The sequence below is a fragment of the Terrapene carolina genome, unplaced genomic scaffold, assembly GCF_002925995.2.
Source record: "Terrapene carolina triunguis isolate 2854851 unplaced genomic scaffold, T_m_triunguis-2.0 Scaffold633, whole genome shotgun sequence".
NCBI lineage: Eukaryota > Metazoa > Chordata > Testudines > Emydidae > Terrapene > Terrapene triunguis.
The window spans coordinates 92,918-107,638 of NW_020664984.1; the positions used below are offsets into that span (position 1 = coordinate 92,918).

At 51.2% G+C, this 14,721-nt stretch overlaps 1 protein-coding gene across 2 annotated transcripts in view; it reads right to left on the bottom strand.

Moving 5' to 3' along the window:
* LOC112109329 (GDNF family receptor alpha-4) overlaps positions 1-14,721 on the bottom strand; it is a 135,355-nt gene that overhangs the window by 20,764 nt on the left and 99,870 nt on the right. For both annotated transcript variants that reach the window (XM_026659551.2, XM_026659552.2), the window contains one exon: positions 6,364-6,444. In XM_026659551.2, the coding sequence (XP_026515336.1) occupies positions 6,364-6,444 (81 nt within the window). The remainder of the gene's footprint in view (positions 1-6,363; positions 6,445-14,721) is intronic.

Here is a 14,721-nt window from a genome sequence, read left to right on the forward strand (position 1 = left end):
GCTCAGCCATCCTTCCTCTCCCTCCGGCTGTGACACACGCAACATGAAAGACAGTCCCTGCCCATGGCCCTCACAATCTAAACAGGGTCAAAACCCAACAGGGGATGCAGAACACAAGAGGGGTGGGAGAGATGGGAGCCTGACAGAGACAGGTCCGCAAGGTCACATAGGTTCACAGCAAAGTGCGCGATTAGAGGCATCAGAGTCTTTCATAAGAGAAGAAGACAAGAGAGCCGAGTGGATTGGTAATAGGCCACCTGCCCGGCCATTAGCCGGAGGATAGTGCCACAGTTGGGATGACTTTGAGAAAGGTTCTGATGGAGGACAGGGTAGTGGCTATGTGAGTTGGGTCCCACGCTTGCGGGGCAGCATGGAAGATGTTGGTTTGTGGGAGAACAGGGACGAGCGAGCGAAAGGGGCTGGCAGAACGAGGAGCGGGAGGTTGAGATGTATGGCAGGGTGGGAAGAAAGAAGCCAGCAGAGTATAGCCTTGAAAGTTGGAGAGTTTGCGGGAATTTGAGTGCAGATCAGTTACAGAAAGAATCTGGTCTTTTCCTGCCCCCCTTGTCCAAGAACAAGAGGGCTGCTCGGTGAGGTCTGGGGCAGGTCAATGCAGAGAGAGATTTTTCCGGGCAGCACAGAGCCAGACTGGGATTTGCAGCTTCCAAAGGTCAGAGAGTCAAAGAGTGGAGCTGGATTTAAAGCGAGGCTGGAGAATTTCATGAGCAGCGATAACATCCGTAGATAAACAACCTCAGCTAAGTTCATCTAACCCCAGGCTACAGTGTCAAATCACCACCCCAGGGGCCAGGAAGGAATTCTTTCTGCCTGTCTGGATTATTTTTCTGCCAGCTTTAGCTTCAGGTACTGGCCAGGATACTGGATTGGATGGGCCCATTAATTCCCACTTTTAGAGGTACAGAGGTGAAATGCCCCAGGTCACACACAGCTGCGAGCAGACCCCAGGAATCCTGACACCCAGCCAGCCTCCTGCTCTAACCACTACCCTACACCATCTCTCCACACCTGGTTGTCGTTACACTGTACAATCTGATCGTTACATCAGGCATAGGTACATCTATTCAACTGGACAAGTACAGCACCGGCAGCAAACTTCCCCCACGGAAAGTGCCGTGACCCTGGCCTGGTGGGATGAGCCGCCTGGCAGTTCTGACTCCACAGCTCCTTTAGAGCGTCGGCTGTCTACTGGGATTCCATGGCAACCATGTGCTCTATTGGACATCCCATAATCCCTGCTGCGCGGTTGCTAGGGAAGGCTTCTGGGGCACTGCGGACTCCAGCATTTGAGAGTGGAGGAGGCTCAGCCTTCATGACGTGCTCCCACCCCGGAAGCTGGGGAAGGGGCCACCCTGTATCAAATATGAGTGGAGACGGGAAAGACCACTCCCCCGCCTCCTCAGACGACATCCAAGGTCAAGGCTGGGGATGGACATGGGGTCTGGGGGAAAGGGGAGAGTTTGCTAGAGGTGGCAGAGGATGGGAGCCAAGGCCATGCAAACCGCAGTGACCCAGGTCCGGGAAAGTTGCTGGCTCTGGGCGGGGTCACCACCTGAGGCCACCCTGATTTCAGGTGCTGTAGCCATACATCCTAGCCGATCGGAGCCAAACCTGGTGGTGATTGGAGTCATCTCCATTGGGAACTGCACTGTTCTGAGGCCTTACTGATGTTTGCGGAGCAGTAGCAGCACAAGGCTCTCTGATGGTGTGTGTGCGGGCGAGCCTAGTTTCCAACATGGAGACTGTGCTTCAAGGCTGCTTCTGAGGACTTTCACCGGCGTGACCAAACTACCATCACGGAAACAACTGGAGGGCTGTGAAGGCTACACGATTGTAATTGTCCAGGAGCTACAGCGAGGAGAAAGGTGAATGACTGAAGAAGCCAACGTTCAAGAGCAAGCCACTGGAGGATGTTCTCAGGCAATGGCCTACAGAGGATTTGGTGGACTGATGGGGCCTTCTTTGCAAAGAGCAGGTAACTGACTGGGGCACCTAGGTACTACGATAATACAAATTACAAATAATAATAATATTTCCCAGCCTGAGATCAATCATTGGAAGAAAAGTCAGAGCAAATCTGATGCCTTTCAAACCTTGGCGTTGTCTCTACCAGGAAATGCAGAGTCAATGGGCCTATTTCCACTCACTTCTAAAGGGTGTAACTCCATTGGCCTCAGCAAAACCACCCGTGATGTACACCAGTGCAAGCAAAGAGCAGAATCTCAAGCATAGGAATGTCTCAGTGACTAGCAATCTGGATAGAAGAGTGCACAAAGCAATGCTGTTACTCCAGTGAGGAAGGTCAACAGATGCACAAAGCCATGAAGGAGAATGCTTCAAAATACCAATACGGTGGTTACTTGGGAGTAACACTGTCTTAGAAAGGAAAGGAGAGACCTTGGAAACCAGATAAAAAAAATCACATTATATGCAAATATTAGGGATCGGTGAGGGAGAAAAATATCCATATCTTTCTGATTTTGACGTTAAACTACTTGATTGAAGCATGCAAGATGATCCCTCTTACACAGGAGAATCCCTGCTAGGAGTGGTCAGGTGATTCATCTGAGACTTCACAAATCTCCTTATGCGATAAAAGAGATAAAGTGAGATTCCTTCTGGCTGCAAAGAAAAAGAATTTGAAGACAAACTTTTTCATCTCCGTCAACTTGAGACTCGAAGCAGGAGGGACTTTATGCCAATTAGAGAAGATTTTATGGAGGAAGAAGCCAAGTCTCTTGCTAAATTTAGAATGCAATATCAAGACAAAAAATATCTTTGGTGAGTCATTGAAACCAGCCACTCCACATCTGAAAAATATCGAAGAGGTCAGTTTCAATCTTGCTGTGAATTTCAAGATGACCTCAGAGAACAATCGACTGTGATATTTTGCCTTCTCTTGAAGCTATGGAATATCCCTGATGTTAGCTGAATTGTTTTGGCCTACAATGTTTAACTTGAATAAAAAGTTTAACTTTGAGTTATAATGATGTTGAAGGGGTTTTTTTTTGTTTTGGTGGATGCACCTTTTGCTGTAGATATACTATGGTGTAGACCTGTTTAATAATACACAGACATGAGTCTTGTTATGCCATTTTACACTACCCACAGTTTGGGGTATAGCAAACAGCTAGTAGAAATGGCTTTATTATTCTTGAAGTCTATGGCCTGGTCTACTCTGGCGGGCGGGAGGGGAAATCGATCTAAGTTACGCAACTTCAGCTCCGTGAATTACGTAGCTGAAGTCAACGTACTTAGATCTACTTACCGCGGTGTTTTCACTGCGGTAAGTCAACGGCTGATGCTCTCCTGTCGACTCCGCCTGCACCTCTCGCCTGATGGAGTACCGGAGTTGACGGGAGAGCGCTCGGCGGTCGATTTATCGCATCTAGACTAGACTCGCTAAATCAACCCCCGCTGGATCGATTGCTGCCCGTCGATCCAGCGGGTAATGTAGACAAGCCCTAAATCTCATTTGGAATATGCTAGCTTTCTCCTCCACCCACAGAACAATGTAGGACACGCTTTTAAAATCACTACTATTACTAGAGTAGATAGATGTAATTCCATTTGTATGTTTTTTAGTGGCCATAATACATTATTTATGTAAAATCTGGTTAAAAATATCTGGTGATATGACTCTGCCCTGAGGTATTGTAATGATATATGCTTCAGCCTGTTCCTTTGCATTTTAGTAGTAGGTTGGCAGGAGTGCTGAGGTCCCAGAGTAGACCAGTGCCCTGCTGTGCTAGGTGCTGCACAGGCACATAGTGAGAGGCAGATCTACGCTATGACTAATGGTATCACCATGGAGTAATACAAGTAAAAATGTAAAAAACCGAGACAGGTTTTTCAATACCTCTCTGATACAGATTTGGGTTCTGAATCCTTCATTACTGCTCCACAGCCCTACTGTTCTGGGTCTGTTTTTCTTTGCTACCTAACCAGTTTCATCCCATTTTCAAAAAATGGCAAGGCATTGACCATGCATAAAAATCCCAGTGTACAGAGAGTCTACACGTACGGGAGAGAGCACCATAGGACTCATCATGGAACTGGCAAACTACTGAATAAGGATCCTGTCCTGCAACTGCTTCCACGTGTGCTTCACTTCTCACACGTGAGTAACCGAAGTGGAGTCAATGAGGGTATTTGCCTGTGCAAATTAAGCACATGCGTTAATGTTTGCGGCATCAGTGTCTCAGTTAGTACCATCGACAATATTAGCTGTTCCTGCTACCGTAAATGCCTCACAGCCCTGAATCAGGGGCAACAGAAGCTCCCTAAAAGTGTGTGGGGGGGCCACCAGCGGCCAAACTGTGGTCCCGTCTCTGTGCCTCCTCTTCCCCCGAGGTCCTGCCCCTTCCCCCGAGGCCCTGCTCCCGTGTCCCTGTGGCATTACGCCCCATATTCTTCATAGTAATATTATTACGATAGGAGTATGGCATAATTATGATGTATTTTGTATAAGATAGGTCATGTGACATATCATTGAAAAGTTTATGATTTACTGAATGTGATTATCCTATTTGTAGGCATGTCTCATTTTTGTATCTGAAGTTAGGAATATTGTCTATGCATCTATTACAAATGTATTTACGTTTACACCTGGGGAACGCCCACTAGACAGAATGCAATCAGTCTAGATGGCTGGCTGGGAAGGGCCATTAGGGAACCCAATAGGTCTTTGAAGATGCTAATCTCCCACTAGGAGGCCTTCCTGAGGATGTTACCAACAGCCTCCGAGTTGTGGCTGCTATGGCTCTACAGAGACATGTGACCAAGTCACCTGGTATTGGACTCCATCATAATATTAGTAGTTTTCCACTGACCGGGCGTGGGAATCAAACGGGGAGACAAAGGGTTCCCACCATAAGCCAAAGCTATTTAAGGCAGGGGAGTGACATCATTGTGGTTCATTCTTCACTGACTTCCTACCCAAGAAAGAAGACTGCTGGAAACACCTAAGAAACAAAAGACTGAACTGGGGGAGAAGGGCTGAACCCAGGCTAAAGAGTTTTCTAGCCTGTGAAAGGAATAACTGGAGTTTTAATCTGCAAGCAAGTGTAGCTTGCCCTCAAGAATCTCTGCAATCTGCATAAAACAGCATTTAGGGTGAGAATTTGCTACTTATAACCAATTTCGTTAGTATATTAAGCTTAGATTGCATTTTGTTTATTTGCTAGGTAATCTGCTTTGAACTGTTTGCTATCCCTTATAATCACCTAAAATCCATCTTTTGTAGTTAATAAACTTGTTTTGTTTTGTCTAAAACCAGTGTGTGGAATTCATAACTGTGGGGGCACAAAGCTGTTACATGTCTTCCTCCACATTGAGGGAGGGGGCGAATTTCATGAGCTTACGCTGTACCAATCTCTGTGCAGCGCAAGATGGTACAATTTTGGGGTTTGCCCTCAAGAGGGGGGGTGCTCTTGGGTAACTGGGCAGTTCCTTAGCTGAGCCTTGCCATGCAGAGCTATATCAGCATCTGTGTGTAGCTACAGCTGGGTACGTCCGTACCTGTATGTGTGCTGGTAAAGTGCAGTCTGAAGCCGGGGAGAGGGCTTGGCAGGCTGCACAGCCATGCGGTGTAAAGGGAGCCCAGACTGGTGGGTCAGGCAGGCTCAGAGGTACCCCAGTTCCAAGTGGCACCCCGGGTAAGGGGAAACCCATCACAGCCCCCCCTTCACCTGGGGCCCCGCTTGCCTCCGTCCCTCCCCCCATCGCTCACCCTGATAGCCAGTAAAAAGTGGGAGGGCATATCCCCCACTTTTAAAAGTGATGGGGCCAGCCTTCCCCCCCCGATTCTGGTGCCTCTGCCCTGATCTGTATCTGGATCCCATTGCCCCATCAGGCAGGCATGGGGCCAGATTTACCAAAGAGGTCTTCTTCCATTGAGGCCCCTGAATAGGGCCAATGGGTGCTGATCTCTTTTAAAAATCCGGCCCGCCGTCTCTGCCCTGAAGGGGATGGGCGCCGAGAGAGCAGGGTTCTTTTGGCCAGAGCTCTTCTCCCAGAGTCATGGTGTTTTCTACCTCAGCTGGGGGAGCCTCAGAGGCTGCCTATCCAGCCCTTGCCTATCTCTGCCCCGGTCCCTTGCTCTTTATGGCCCCGGTCCAATCATATAAAGTGCCTCCCCTGAAAACGTGCTCTTGTCTCAACAGCTTAGCACGGAAATTCTCGGCACAGACAATGCGAGAAGGGGCCGTGCAGCGCGACAGACTGCGGCAGGGCAGGGAGAGGCCTAGTCAGTCCGTCCCTCCCAGATCTGGATTGCGGGGCCCCCTCCCAACGAGCACCCTGCTTTGGGCCAACAAGTAGGAGAATGCGCTCCAGCCCACCTACCTGCGGTGATGGATGCCAGCCGGACGTAGTCAAAGCCCCTGACGAATGGCTCGTACGGAGAACTCTCCAACACAGTCATACCTGACGTGAAAGGAAGATAGGTTGAACCCCAGCAAAGTAAGGTAGCTCTGGCTCCTGAGATTTGTGTTTTAGGAACCTGTCTCCGTGCAAAAGCCGGAGTCTGCAGAACAGCATTTGCATTATGGGTCTCCATGATGCCTATTCTTATAGCGAGTCCGTTTCCCCAGAGTAATGCTCAGTATCTTAGGGGCTGGTGGAAGAGGCCGGGGTCTTTCTCGAACTTGCTGCTTTCCAGACAGCCATCCCTAGGTTTTGCTGCTTATTGCCTTACCCTCGATTGGGTGTGCCTTGATATTTATTAACACTGCATCTGTTCCCAATGCATGCTGCTCTTTCTAGCTGAGCATAGAGTGAATGACACGCAGCCCCAGCAAAAGCCTCCCGGTCTAGATTAAGGATACCGGAAATTTTATTCCATCAGAGTTCTCCTTTTATCAACTCCAAGGACCATAATGTGCCATCCTACGGACTGATGCCACAGAGTATTACTGAGGGAAATAGCTTAGTAAGTTTTAAAAACAAACAAACACTGGGGGGAATTAGACATTTACATGGATAAGATCAGCAGCCTGAGCTGCACTAGCTGGGATAAAAGAGCTATCAAACCTCATGCTTCAGGGCATATGTTGATCACCAGCTGGGGTCAGGAAGAAATTGCCGCCTTGATGCACAGCTCTATGCAATTACCACCAGTGTATTACAAGGCAAGTTTACAGCTTTCTTTGAATGACCTGGGACTGCCACTGACTGCATAGGGGACCATTCGTGTGCTGCAGTGGAGCAGTTTTTATGTTCTGATGACACCACATGGCGTCTGGTAGTGCGTCTCCAAATACTGAAGTGCCTAAACACAGACTTGCTCAATAGATGCTGAGTAAATGCTATGCTATGTAAATTCCCTGGGCATATGGTTCCACAACTGATTTTTATAAAGGCTTCTAGGAAGCTTTTCTGGCCTCCTGGGTACGTATGTATGAAAGCAAAGCCTCTGCAAGTCAGTTTCAGATTGGCTTCCTTGTTTAGCCAATTAGACATGTGGGATTTTTAAATATGTAACTATTATTAGAAAAATGTGTCCCAAAGGAAATGAAAGCAGAGCAAACAATGATCCAGTGGTGTTTAATGGACGTGCGAGTCAATCTGCTGCTCAGAGAAAATAAGGGGCTCACGACACCGAGTTAAGCTGGGTCACGAGCAGTGGGAAGCAAAACCTAGTCAAATCCTGATTTACAGCATTCGCTGCCTTTCCAGCCCTGCTGTGCCAATGCATCTCAATCCTGACCTGCAACTCCCCTGCTATTCCGGTGTAGAGCACCCACACAACTCTGCCGATGTGTCTCAGCCCTGACTTACAGCACCCCCTGCTATTACAGACCTGGGTAGGGTGACCATACAGCATGGGTGGCGGGTGAACCGCTGGCTCAAGCCCCCAGCTCTGCTCCTTCCGCCCGAGGCCCCGCACCTTCTATCCCCCCCTCCCACTGGAGATCACTGCAGCTGCTGGCCCTCGCCCCAGGCTAGCGCCCCCAGCCCCAGAGTGCCCCCAGCCGCCCCAACCCTAGAGTGCCGAGCACCACCCCAGCTCTTCCAGCCCTGGAGTGCCGGGAGGCCGGGCAGCGTGGCCCCAGCCTCCCCAATCCCTCCAGCCCTGGGAGGCCGGGCAGTGAGGCCCCAGCCCCTCCCCCAGCCCTGGGAGATGGCAGCACAGCCCCAGCCCCATCTGGGGCCATGGCACAGCGGAAGAGCCGCCCACAGAGCAGGAAGCAGGAGAGCGAATGGGGGCGGAGTGTGGGCGGGGCCACACCTGGCTGCTTGGAGAGGCTCAGCCTCCCCTAGCCTATGATACCCGCCGCCCATGCCATATAGCTCGTTTTGGCCAGGACAGTCCCTTTTTTAAGCCTTGTCCCGGCCGTCACAACTTTGATCAGCTGGCAAGAGCAAACGGGACAAATGCCCACTTTTCTCAAAAACGTAGAGTGCAGAGGAACATGTGGGGGTGGGGGTTAGCGGTGATGCCAGCCTTGCTCGGGGGTGGGAGGGTGGCAGACCTGGGCGGGGGTAGGCAGGGCTGGGGCGAACAACAGCCCCGCGTGTGTGTGTGGGGGGCTGGGCTCGGGAGAGCAGCTCGGGCCAGCCCCGTTTGCAGGAGATGGGGGGACTTGGGCTAACCCCACGCAATGTCCCATTTTCCCGTTGGGTAATATGGTCACCCTAGACCTGGGTCACTACCTCTGTCTATACCCGCCGTGCAGCACTCCACTCCGAGGTCTGGCTTTCAGGCTCCGGGGACGCTGATAATGCTCTCTTGCTTGAAAAAGGCCAAAATGTGGATCAAACTGGCTTTCTTACTCAGTTGTTGAACCATTTCCATCGGAGAGTAGATCGGCAAAACACCGCACATGAAAGGAAGGGGGTCTGGTGGCCGTGACCTGCTCTGCTTTCAACTGTTGGATGGGAAACCAGCTGCAATTCTCAACACAACTAGAACACAGTAAGTGTTAAGTTACCTGCCCCCCTGCCCTCCAAGGCTTTAGTTTTTCCATGGGGGAACCTCAGAGCGGAGGCTTTCCTCTTTACCTGGGATGCTCTAGGTCAGGCACTGGCAACCTTTGGCAAGCTGCATCCGCAGGTTCGGCCAATCGTGGCTCCCACTGGCCGCGTGCCAAAGGTTGTCGATCCTTGCTCTAGGTCAAAGGTCACCTGCAGAACCTAAAACGGTGGCCTGCAGGGTCCATGGGGGAAGTGGATCTGACTAATCTCCCCCAAGCCCTCGGCAACACCTCCTTTCTCTCAATCACTGGGGACGCCACACCACCAATGTTCTACTTCTTACTCAGGTCTGTAACCTGGGCATCTTCTTCCACTTGGGCCTCTCTCTAGATCCTCACATCCAGGCTACATCTAAATCGTGCCAATTCTTTCTGCCTCACATCTCTAGAATACGGCCTTTCGACTCCATCTACACAGCCAAAACTCTTGTCCAAGCTGTCATCGTCTTGGGTCTCCATAGGACCCTACCAAATTCACGGCCATGAAAAACGCGTCACGGACCGTGAAATCTGGTCTTTTGTGTGCTTTTACCCTATACTATACAGATTTCACAGGGGAGACCAGCGTTTCTCAAATTGGGGGTCCTGACCCAAAAAAGGAGTTACAGGGGGGTCACAAGGTTATTTTAGGGGGGTGGCAGTATGGCCACCCTTACTTCTGCACTGCCTTCAGAGCTGGGCGGCTGGAGAGCGGCGGCTGTTAGCCGGGCACCTGGCTCTGAAGGCAGTGCCCCGCCAGCAGCAGCACAGAAGTAAGGGTGGCAATACCCATCCCATGCCATCCTTCCTTCTGTGCTGCTGCCTTTAGAGCTGGGTGGCCAGAGAGTGGCAGCTGCTGACTGAGGGCCCAGCTCTGCAGGCAGCAGCGCAGAAGTAAGGGCAGCAGTCAGTGCTCTCCAGCTGCCCAGCTCTGAAGGCAGCGCCGCCGCCAGCAGCAGCGCAGAAGTAAGGGTAGCAGAACTGCAACCCCCCTACAATAACCTTGCGACCCCCCCACAACTCCTTTTGGAGTCAGAACCCCTACAGTTACAACACTGTGAAATTTCAGATTTAAATAGCTGAAATCATGAAATTTATGATTTTTAAAATCCTAGGACCGTGAAATTGACCAAAATGGACAGTGAATTTGGTAGGGCCCTAGGTCTCGATTGCTGCACCTTCTTTCTCTCTGGTCTTGACACATGCAACTTTGCCCTACTCGCAGCCAGTCAGAAGGCTGCTGCAAAGATCGTTTTCCTAGCTCGTCACTTTGACCTCATCACCCCTCTCTTTGCATCCCTCCGCCGGATCCCCTCCCCCCTTTGTTCATCACATCCAACGGAAGCTGCTTGTCTTCACTTCCAAGGCCCCTCCCAGTCAATCTCCGTCATTCTTATAATCACTTATTCACTTTTGAGAGTGGATGGGCCTGGCCCATCTACTTTTCGCCACAGGCTGGCCCCCTCCCTGTCTTCTTCCCCCCAAGGCCCTGCCTCCCGGCCAGGCTGGAAGCTGGAGCCCCACCAGGGTGAGAGCGGCCCGGGAAGCCCGGGCTGCTGTGGACCCTCCATCTGAGCCGGGCAGGGACATGGGTCGGGGGCTGCTCTCGGGCCCCCACCCACCCCCGGGCAGGTGGAGGGTCCGTGGCTCCCTGGCTCTGCTCCAGCTTCCGGCTTGGCCAGGAGGTGGGGCCTCAGGGGGAATAGGAGGGACAGGGCAGGGCTATGGATGGGGCAGGGCCTTGTGATCCCCCACTTTTAGGAAGAATCTGTCGCCCCTGGAAAGAGCTCCCCATAAACATCCACAAAGCTGCCTCCATTGTCCTCCTTCAAATCCCGTCTCAAAACTCTCCTTTGCCGTGAAGCCTACAAAAAACTGGACGATGGTCGGGCTGCTGGTGTACAGACAGCACTGCCTGTCATGCTGACCGAATTGCCTCATTGTTCCCTCATACTCCCCCATCGGTCTATATCCATCTCTTGTCTCTTATCTTATGCTGAGGTTGGAAGCTCCTTGGGGCAGGGACTTTCTTTTTGTTCTGGGTTTGTACAGCCCCTAGCACAATGGGGCCCTGCAATGGGGTACACAATAGCCAGGGGCGGCTCTAGCTTTTTTGCCACCCCAAGCACGGCAGGCAGGCTGCCTTCGGTGGCACGCCTGCAGGAGGTCCCCAGTCCCGCGGATTTGGCGGTATGCCTGCAGGAGGTCCGCCGGTCCCGTGGCTTTGGCGTACCCGCCGCTGAATTGCCACCGAATCTGCGGGACCGGCGGACCTCCCGCAGGCATGCCGCCGAAGGCAGCCTGACTGCCGCCCTCGCAGGGACCGGCAGGGCGCCCCCCGCGGCTTGCCGCCCCCAGCACGCGCTTGGAGCGCTGGTGCCTGGAGCCACCGCTGCAATAACTCATGGAAGCACAGACGCCCCGGTACGTATTCCTCCACAACAGCCCTGGAGCGCGCTGCTTCGGGGATTTCATTGACGGTAAACTCAACCAAAAAGAGGGCCCAATCCTGCAAGGTGCTGAGCCCCCCCTTCTTTGCTAATGACTTCACATCACAGCACTCAGCACCTTGTAGGTTCGGGTCCTAAGATTGCAACTGAAAGTGGGATTCCCAAGGGGTACAGTGAAGCAGAGATCACGGAAGCTGTGATCAGGGCAGTCTGCCTTGGGCTGAGGCTCAGGGGCTACTTGGAAGGAAAACTAATTTGAGTAGGGTTACCATACGTCCGGATTTTCCCGGACATGTCCGGCTTTTTGGTCCTCAAATCCCCGTCCGGGAGGAAATCCCAAAAAGCCGGACATGTCCGGGAAAATAGGGAGGGAGGGGTCTTGGGGCTTGGGTCCGGGCTGGAGTCGCTGGGGCCGGAGCCGCTGGGGCCGGCGGTGCTCGGCCTGGGCCGGTGCCAGGCCGGAGCCGCTCGGCTGGAACCGGGGCCCGAGCCGAGCTGGGCCAGAGCCGCCGGGGCCAGAGCCTCTTGTCCGGGCCGGCCGGCCGCCAGAGGGAGCCGCTCGGCCGGGGGGGCCGGACTGGGCCGTGCCTCCTCGCGCCCCACCACCGCCCCAGCCCCAGCTTACCTGCTGCCTCCCTGTTTCAGGCTTCCCGTGAACATTTGATTCGCGGGAAGCAGGGGAGGGGGAGGAGCAGGGGGCGGCGCGTTCAGGGGAGGGGGCGGAGTTGGGGCAGGGACTTTGGGGAAGGGGCGGGGGCGGGGCTGAGGGTGGAGTTGGGGCGGCGCCGGGGCCCCGTGGAGTGTCCTCCTTTTTTTAAATTAAAATATGGTAACCCTAAATTTGAGTCTGCCAAAAACGGATGTACATTTTAAGGTCCTATTACCAGGAAAAAGATGCAACTGAACTTTACCTGCAGCTCCCAAGAGCCAGAAGAGACACCTCAGGATTTCCTAGCCCAGACGCTTGATTTGAGACAGAGAGTACTGTTTGCCTCATAAGAAGCTGATTCTGACCTAAGATACGACCTGTCCTTGTACAAAACCTGTTCCTCCAGTCAGTCTTGGCAGGACAGCAAAAGGCCAATATTCAGACTTGTATGCAGTGTAGCCTTAGCCGTGTTGGTCCCAGGACATTAGAGACAAGGTGGGTGAGGTCTTAGCTTTCATTGGAGCTTCCGAGCCACACAGAGCTCTTCTTCATGTCTGGCAAAGGTACTCTCAGCATCACAGCTAACTGCCAGGTGGAACGGATTGTTTAGCATAAATAGTTAGCACATTGTAAGGGACCATTCAAGGCCCATTAACACCTCTGCAGTCATAGGACAAAAAGAGAGGGTTAGTGGGTTACAGGTTGTTGTAATAAGCCATAAATCCAGTGTCTCTGTTCAGTTTGTGATTTTGAGTGTCTAGAAAAGTTATGAATTTAAGCTCCCAGGATGAGGACTGATCGGTCAGACTTAGAGTGACCAGTTTGTGACAAGTGGTCACCCACAGGTGATAGGGTGTTTTTGTCTTTTATCATTTTCCTGTGTGAGTTCGTTGGAGAGCATAATGATTGTCTCTCTCACCATCAGAAGTTGGTCCAATAAAAGATATTATCTCATCAACCTTCTCTCTCTAATATTCAGACTGTGATGTGACTTTATTTAAAAGACAGACCGGTTGCGGGGAGACCCTGACTGAGACGCTGCGTGCTGCTATACGTGAGGCGGTAGAGAAGCAGCAGAAGTTGGGGACTGGAGCATGTACTTGTGCGGAATGGCCCTACACAGAGCAGCAGACAGTAAAGCAGCACTTCCTCCCACGGGGAAAGGAGTCTCCAAAGGTGGCTCATTAATGAATGAGATAACGGAACTAAAGACCAGTGGTGATTAAATCAAAGGTGTGGATGCCGAAATGAAGATATTACAGCGAGCTGTCCAGAAGTCATAATGGCTTGATCCAACAGGCAGACAGGCAGCTCCAGAGAAAAGGATGTGCGGCTGCAGGCAGTCTGCCAGAGGCAGTACTTGTGACCACTGTTTCAGACGTGGCAGTAATGAATACGATCAGTCAGGATGTCATGCAGGAAAAATCACAAGAGAGCAGAGACAAAGCTGACACTGCGTCTGATCTACTAGGAGCAGCCTACCTTTGCCATCTTACACAGAAGCAGGAAACAAGAATAGCTACTTTAGTTGGAAATAAATGCACGGGGTGGTGGTTTGTCAAGTCCTATGGGACACTAGAGCACAGGTATGCAAGGTCTCAAGTTGGTAGGTAGACGATAATCTCCCAGAGACACACCTTAGAAAGTTCGAAGAGTTACGGGAAATAGAAGATGGTCTTGGCCTTAAAGCTGCCAATGGAACTCAAATCCCTTACAAAGGACAGACTGACGTCCCATTCCAATTAAGCAAAGATGATGACTTCTTGATGTTCCTGGACTGGTCAGAGCACACAAGGTAGAGCACTTAATCATCACCTACAATGTTATTGCGAAGATAGTCAAATATCACTGCTGCAAATCCTGAAATTCACCTGTTGAGGCACCAGCATGTAGCCTCACTGACAATATTCAATGTGTATTTCCTCACGCTGCCACGGCAAAAGTGGAAGCTCTTGTGAACATCATCCGAAATGACAATTCTGAAACCCGAGCATGCTTCAAATGGAGAGAAGGAATGTGATTATCCCCAAAGGAAACAAAACCACTTATGTAACATGATGGATTCATACAGGTCTGGATACTGAAAGTTTAATAGCAATATTTGAGCCAGATGTCTGCTGCTCAGTCACCCGAGAATTTGGACAAAAAAGAAACACTAGTGAAAATACCTAAAAGAATCGTCTTACAAGATAAATATCCCTTGACATCATTCTGAAAGGACGAACTGCGCTTGGAATTTTACAGCAGATTAAATCTGAAATTCCAGTGGATACTCAGCAGATAAAATCCTTCCTGGTGGCAGTAGTGTCAAAAATGAGAGATGACAGTCCCAAGGATCAAAGGCTCAGCCAACAAAGAGAACTACCTCTAGCCAGAGGGGATAATCAAGGTCTTTTTGAACCAGCACTGAACCTAAGCCGTTTAACAGAGATGCAAAGGAAAATGGCCCAGCAGATGCTGAAAGAGGAGTCCAAGGCATTGATGAAGACATGGGACGGATACCTAGTCTGCAGATGCATATCAAGTTATATGACCAGCAACATGTACAGAAGGCTTACATCTCAGTGTCTCATCCACTGTATAAAGAAGTCAAGGAATACCTGCAAGATCTCCTAAACAGGGGATGGATCACAAAATCAAAGTCATCCTG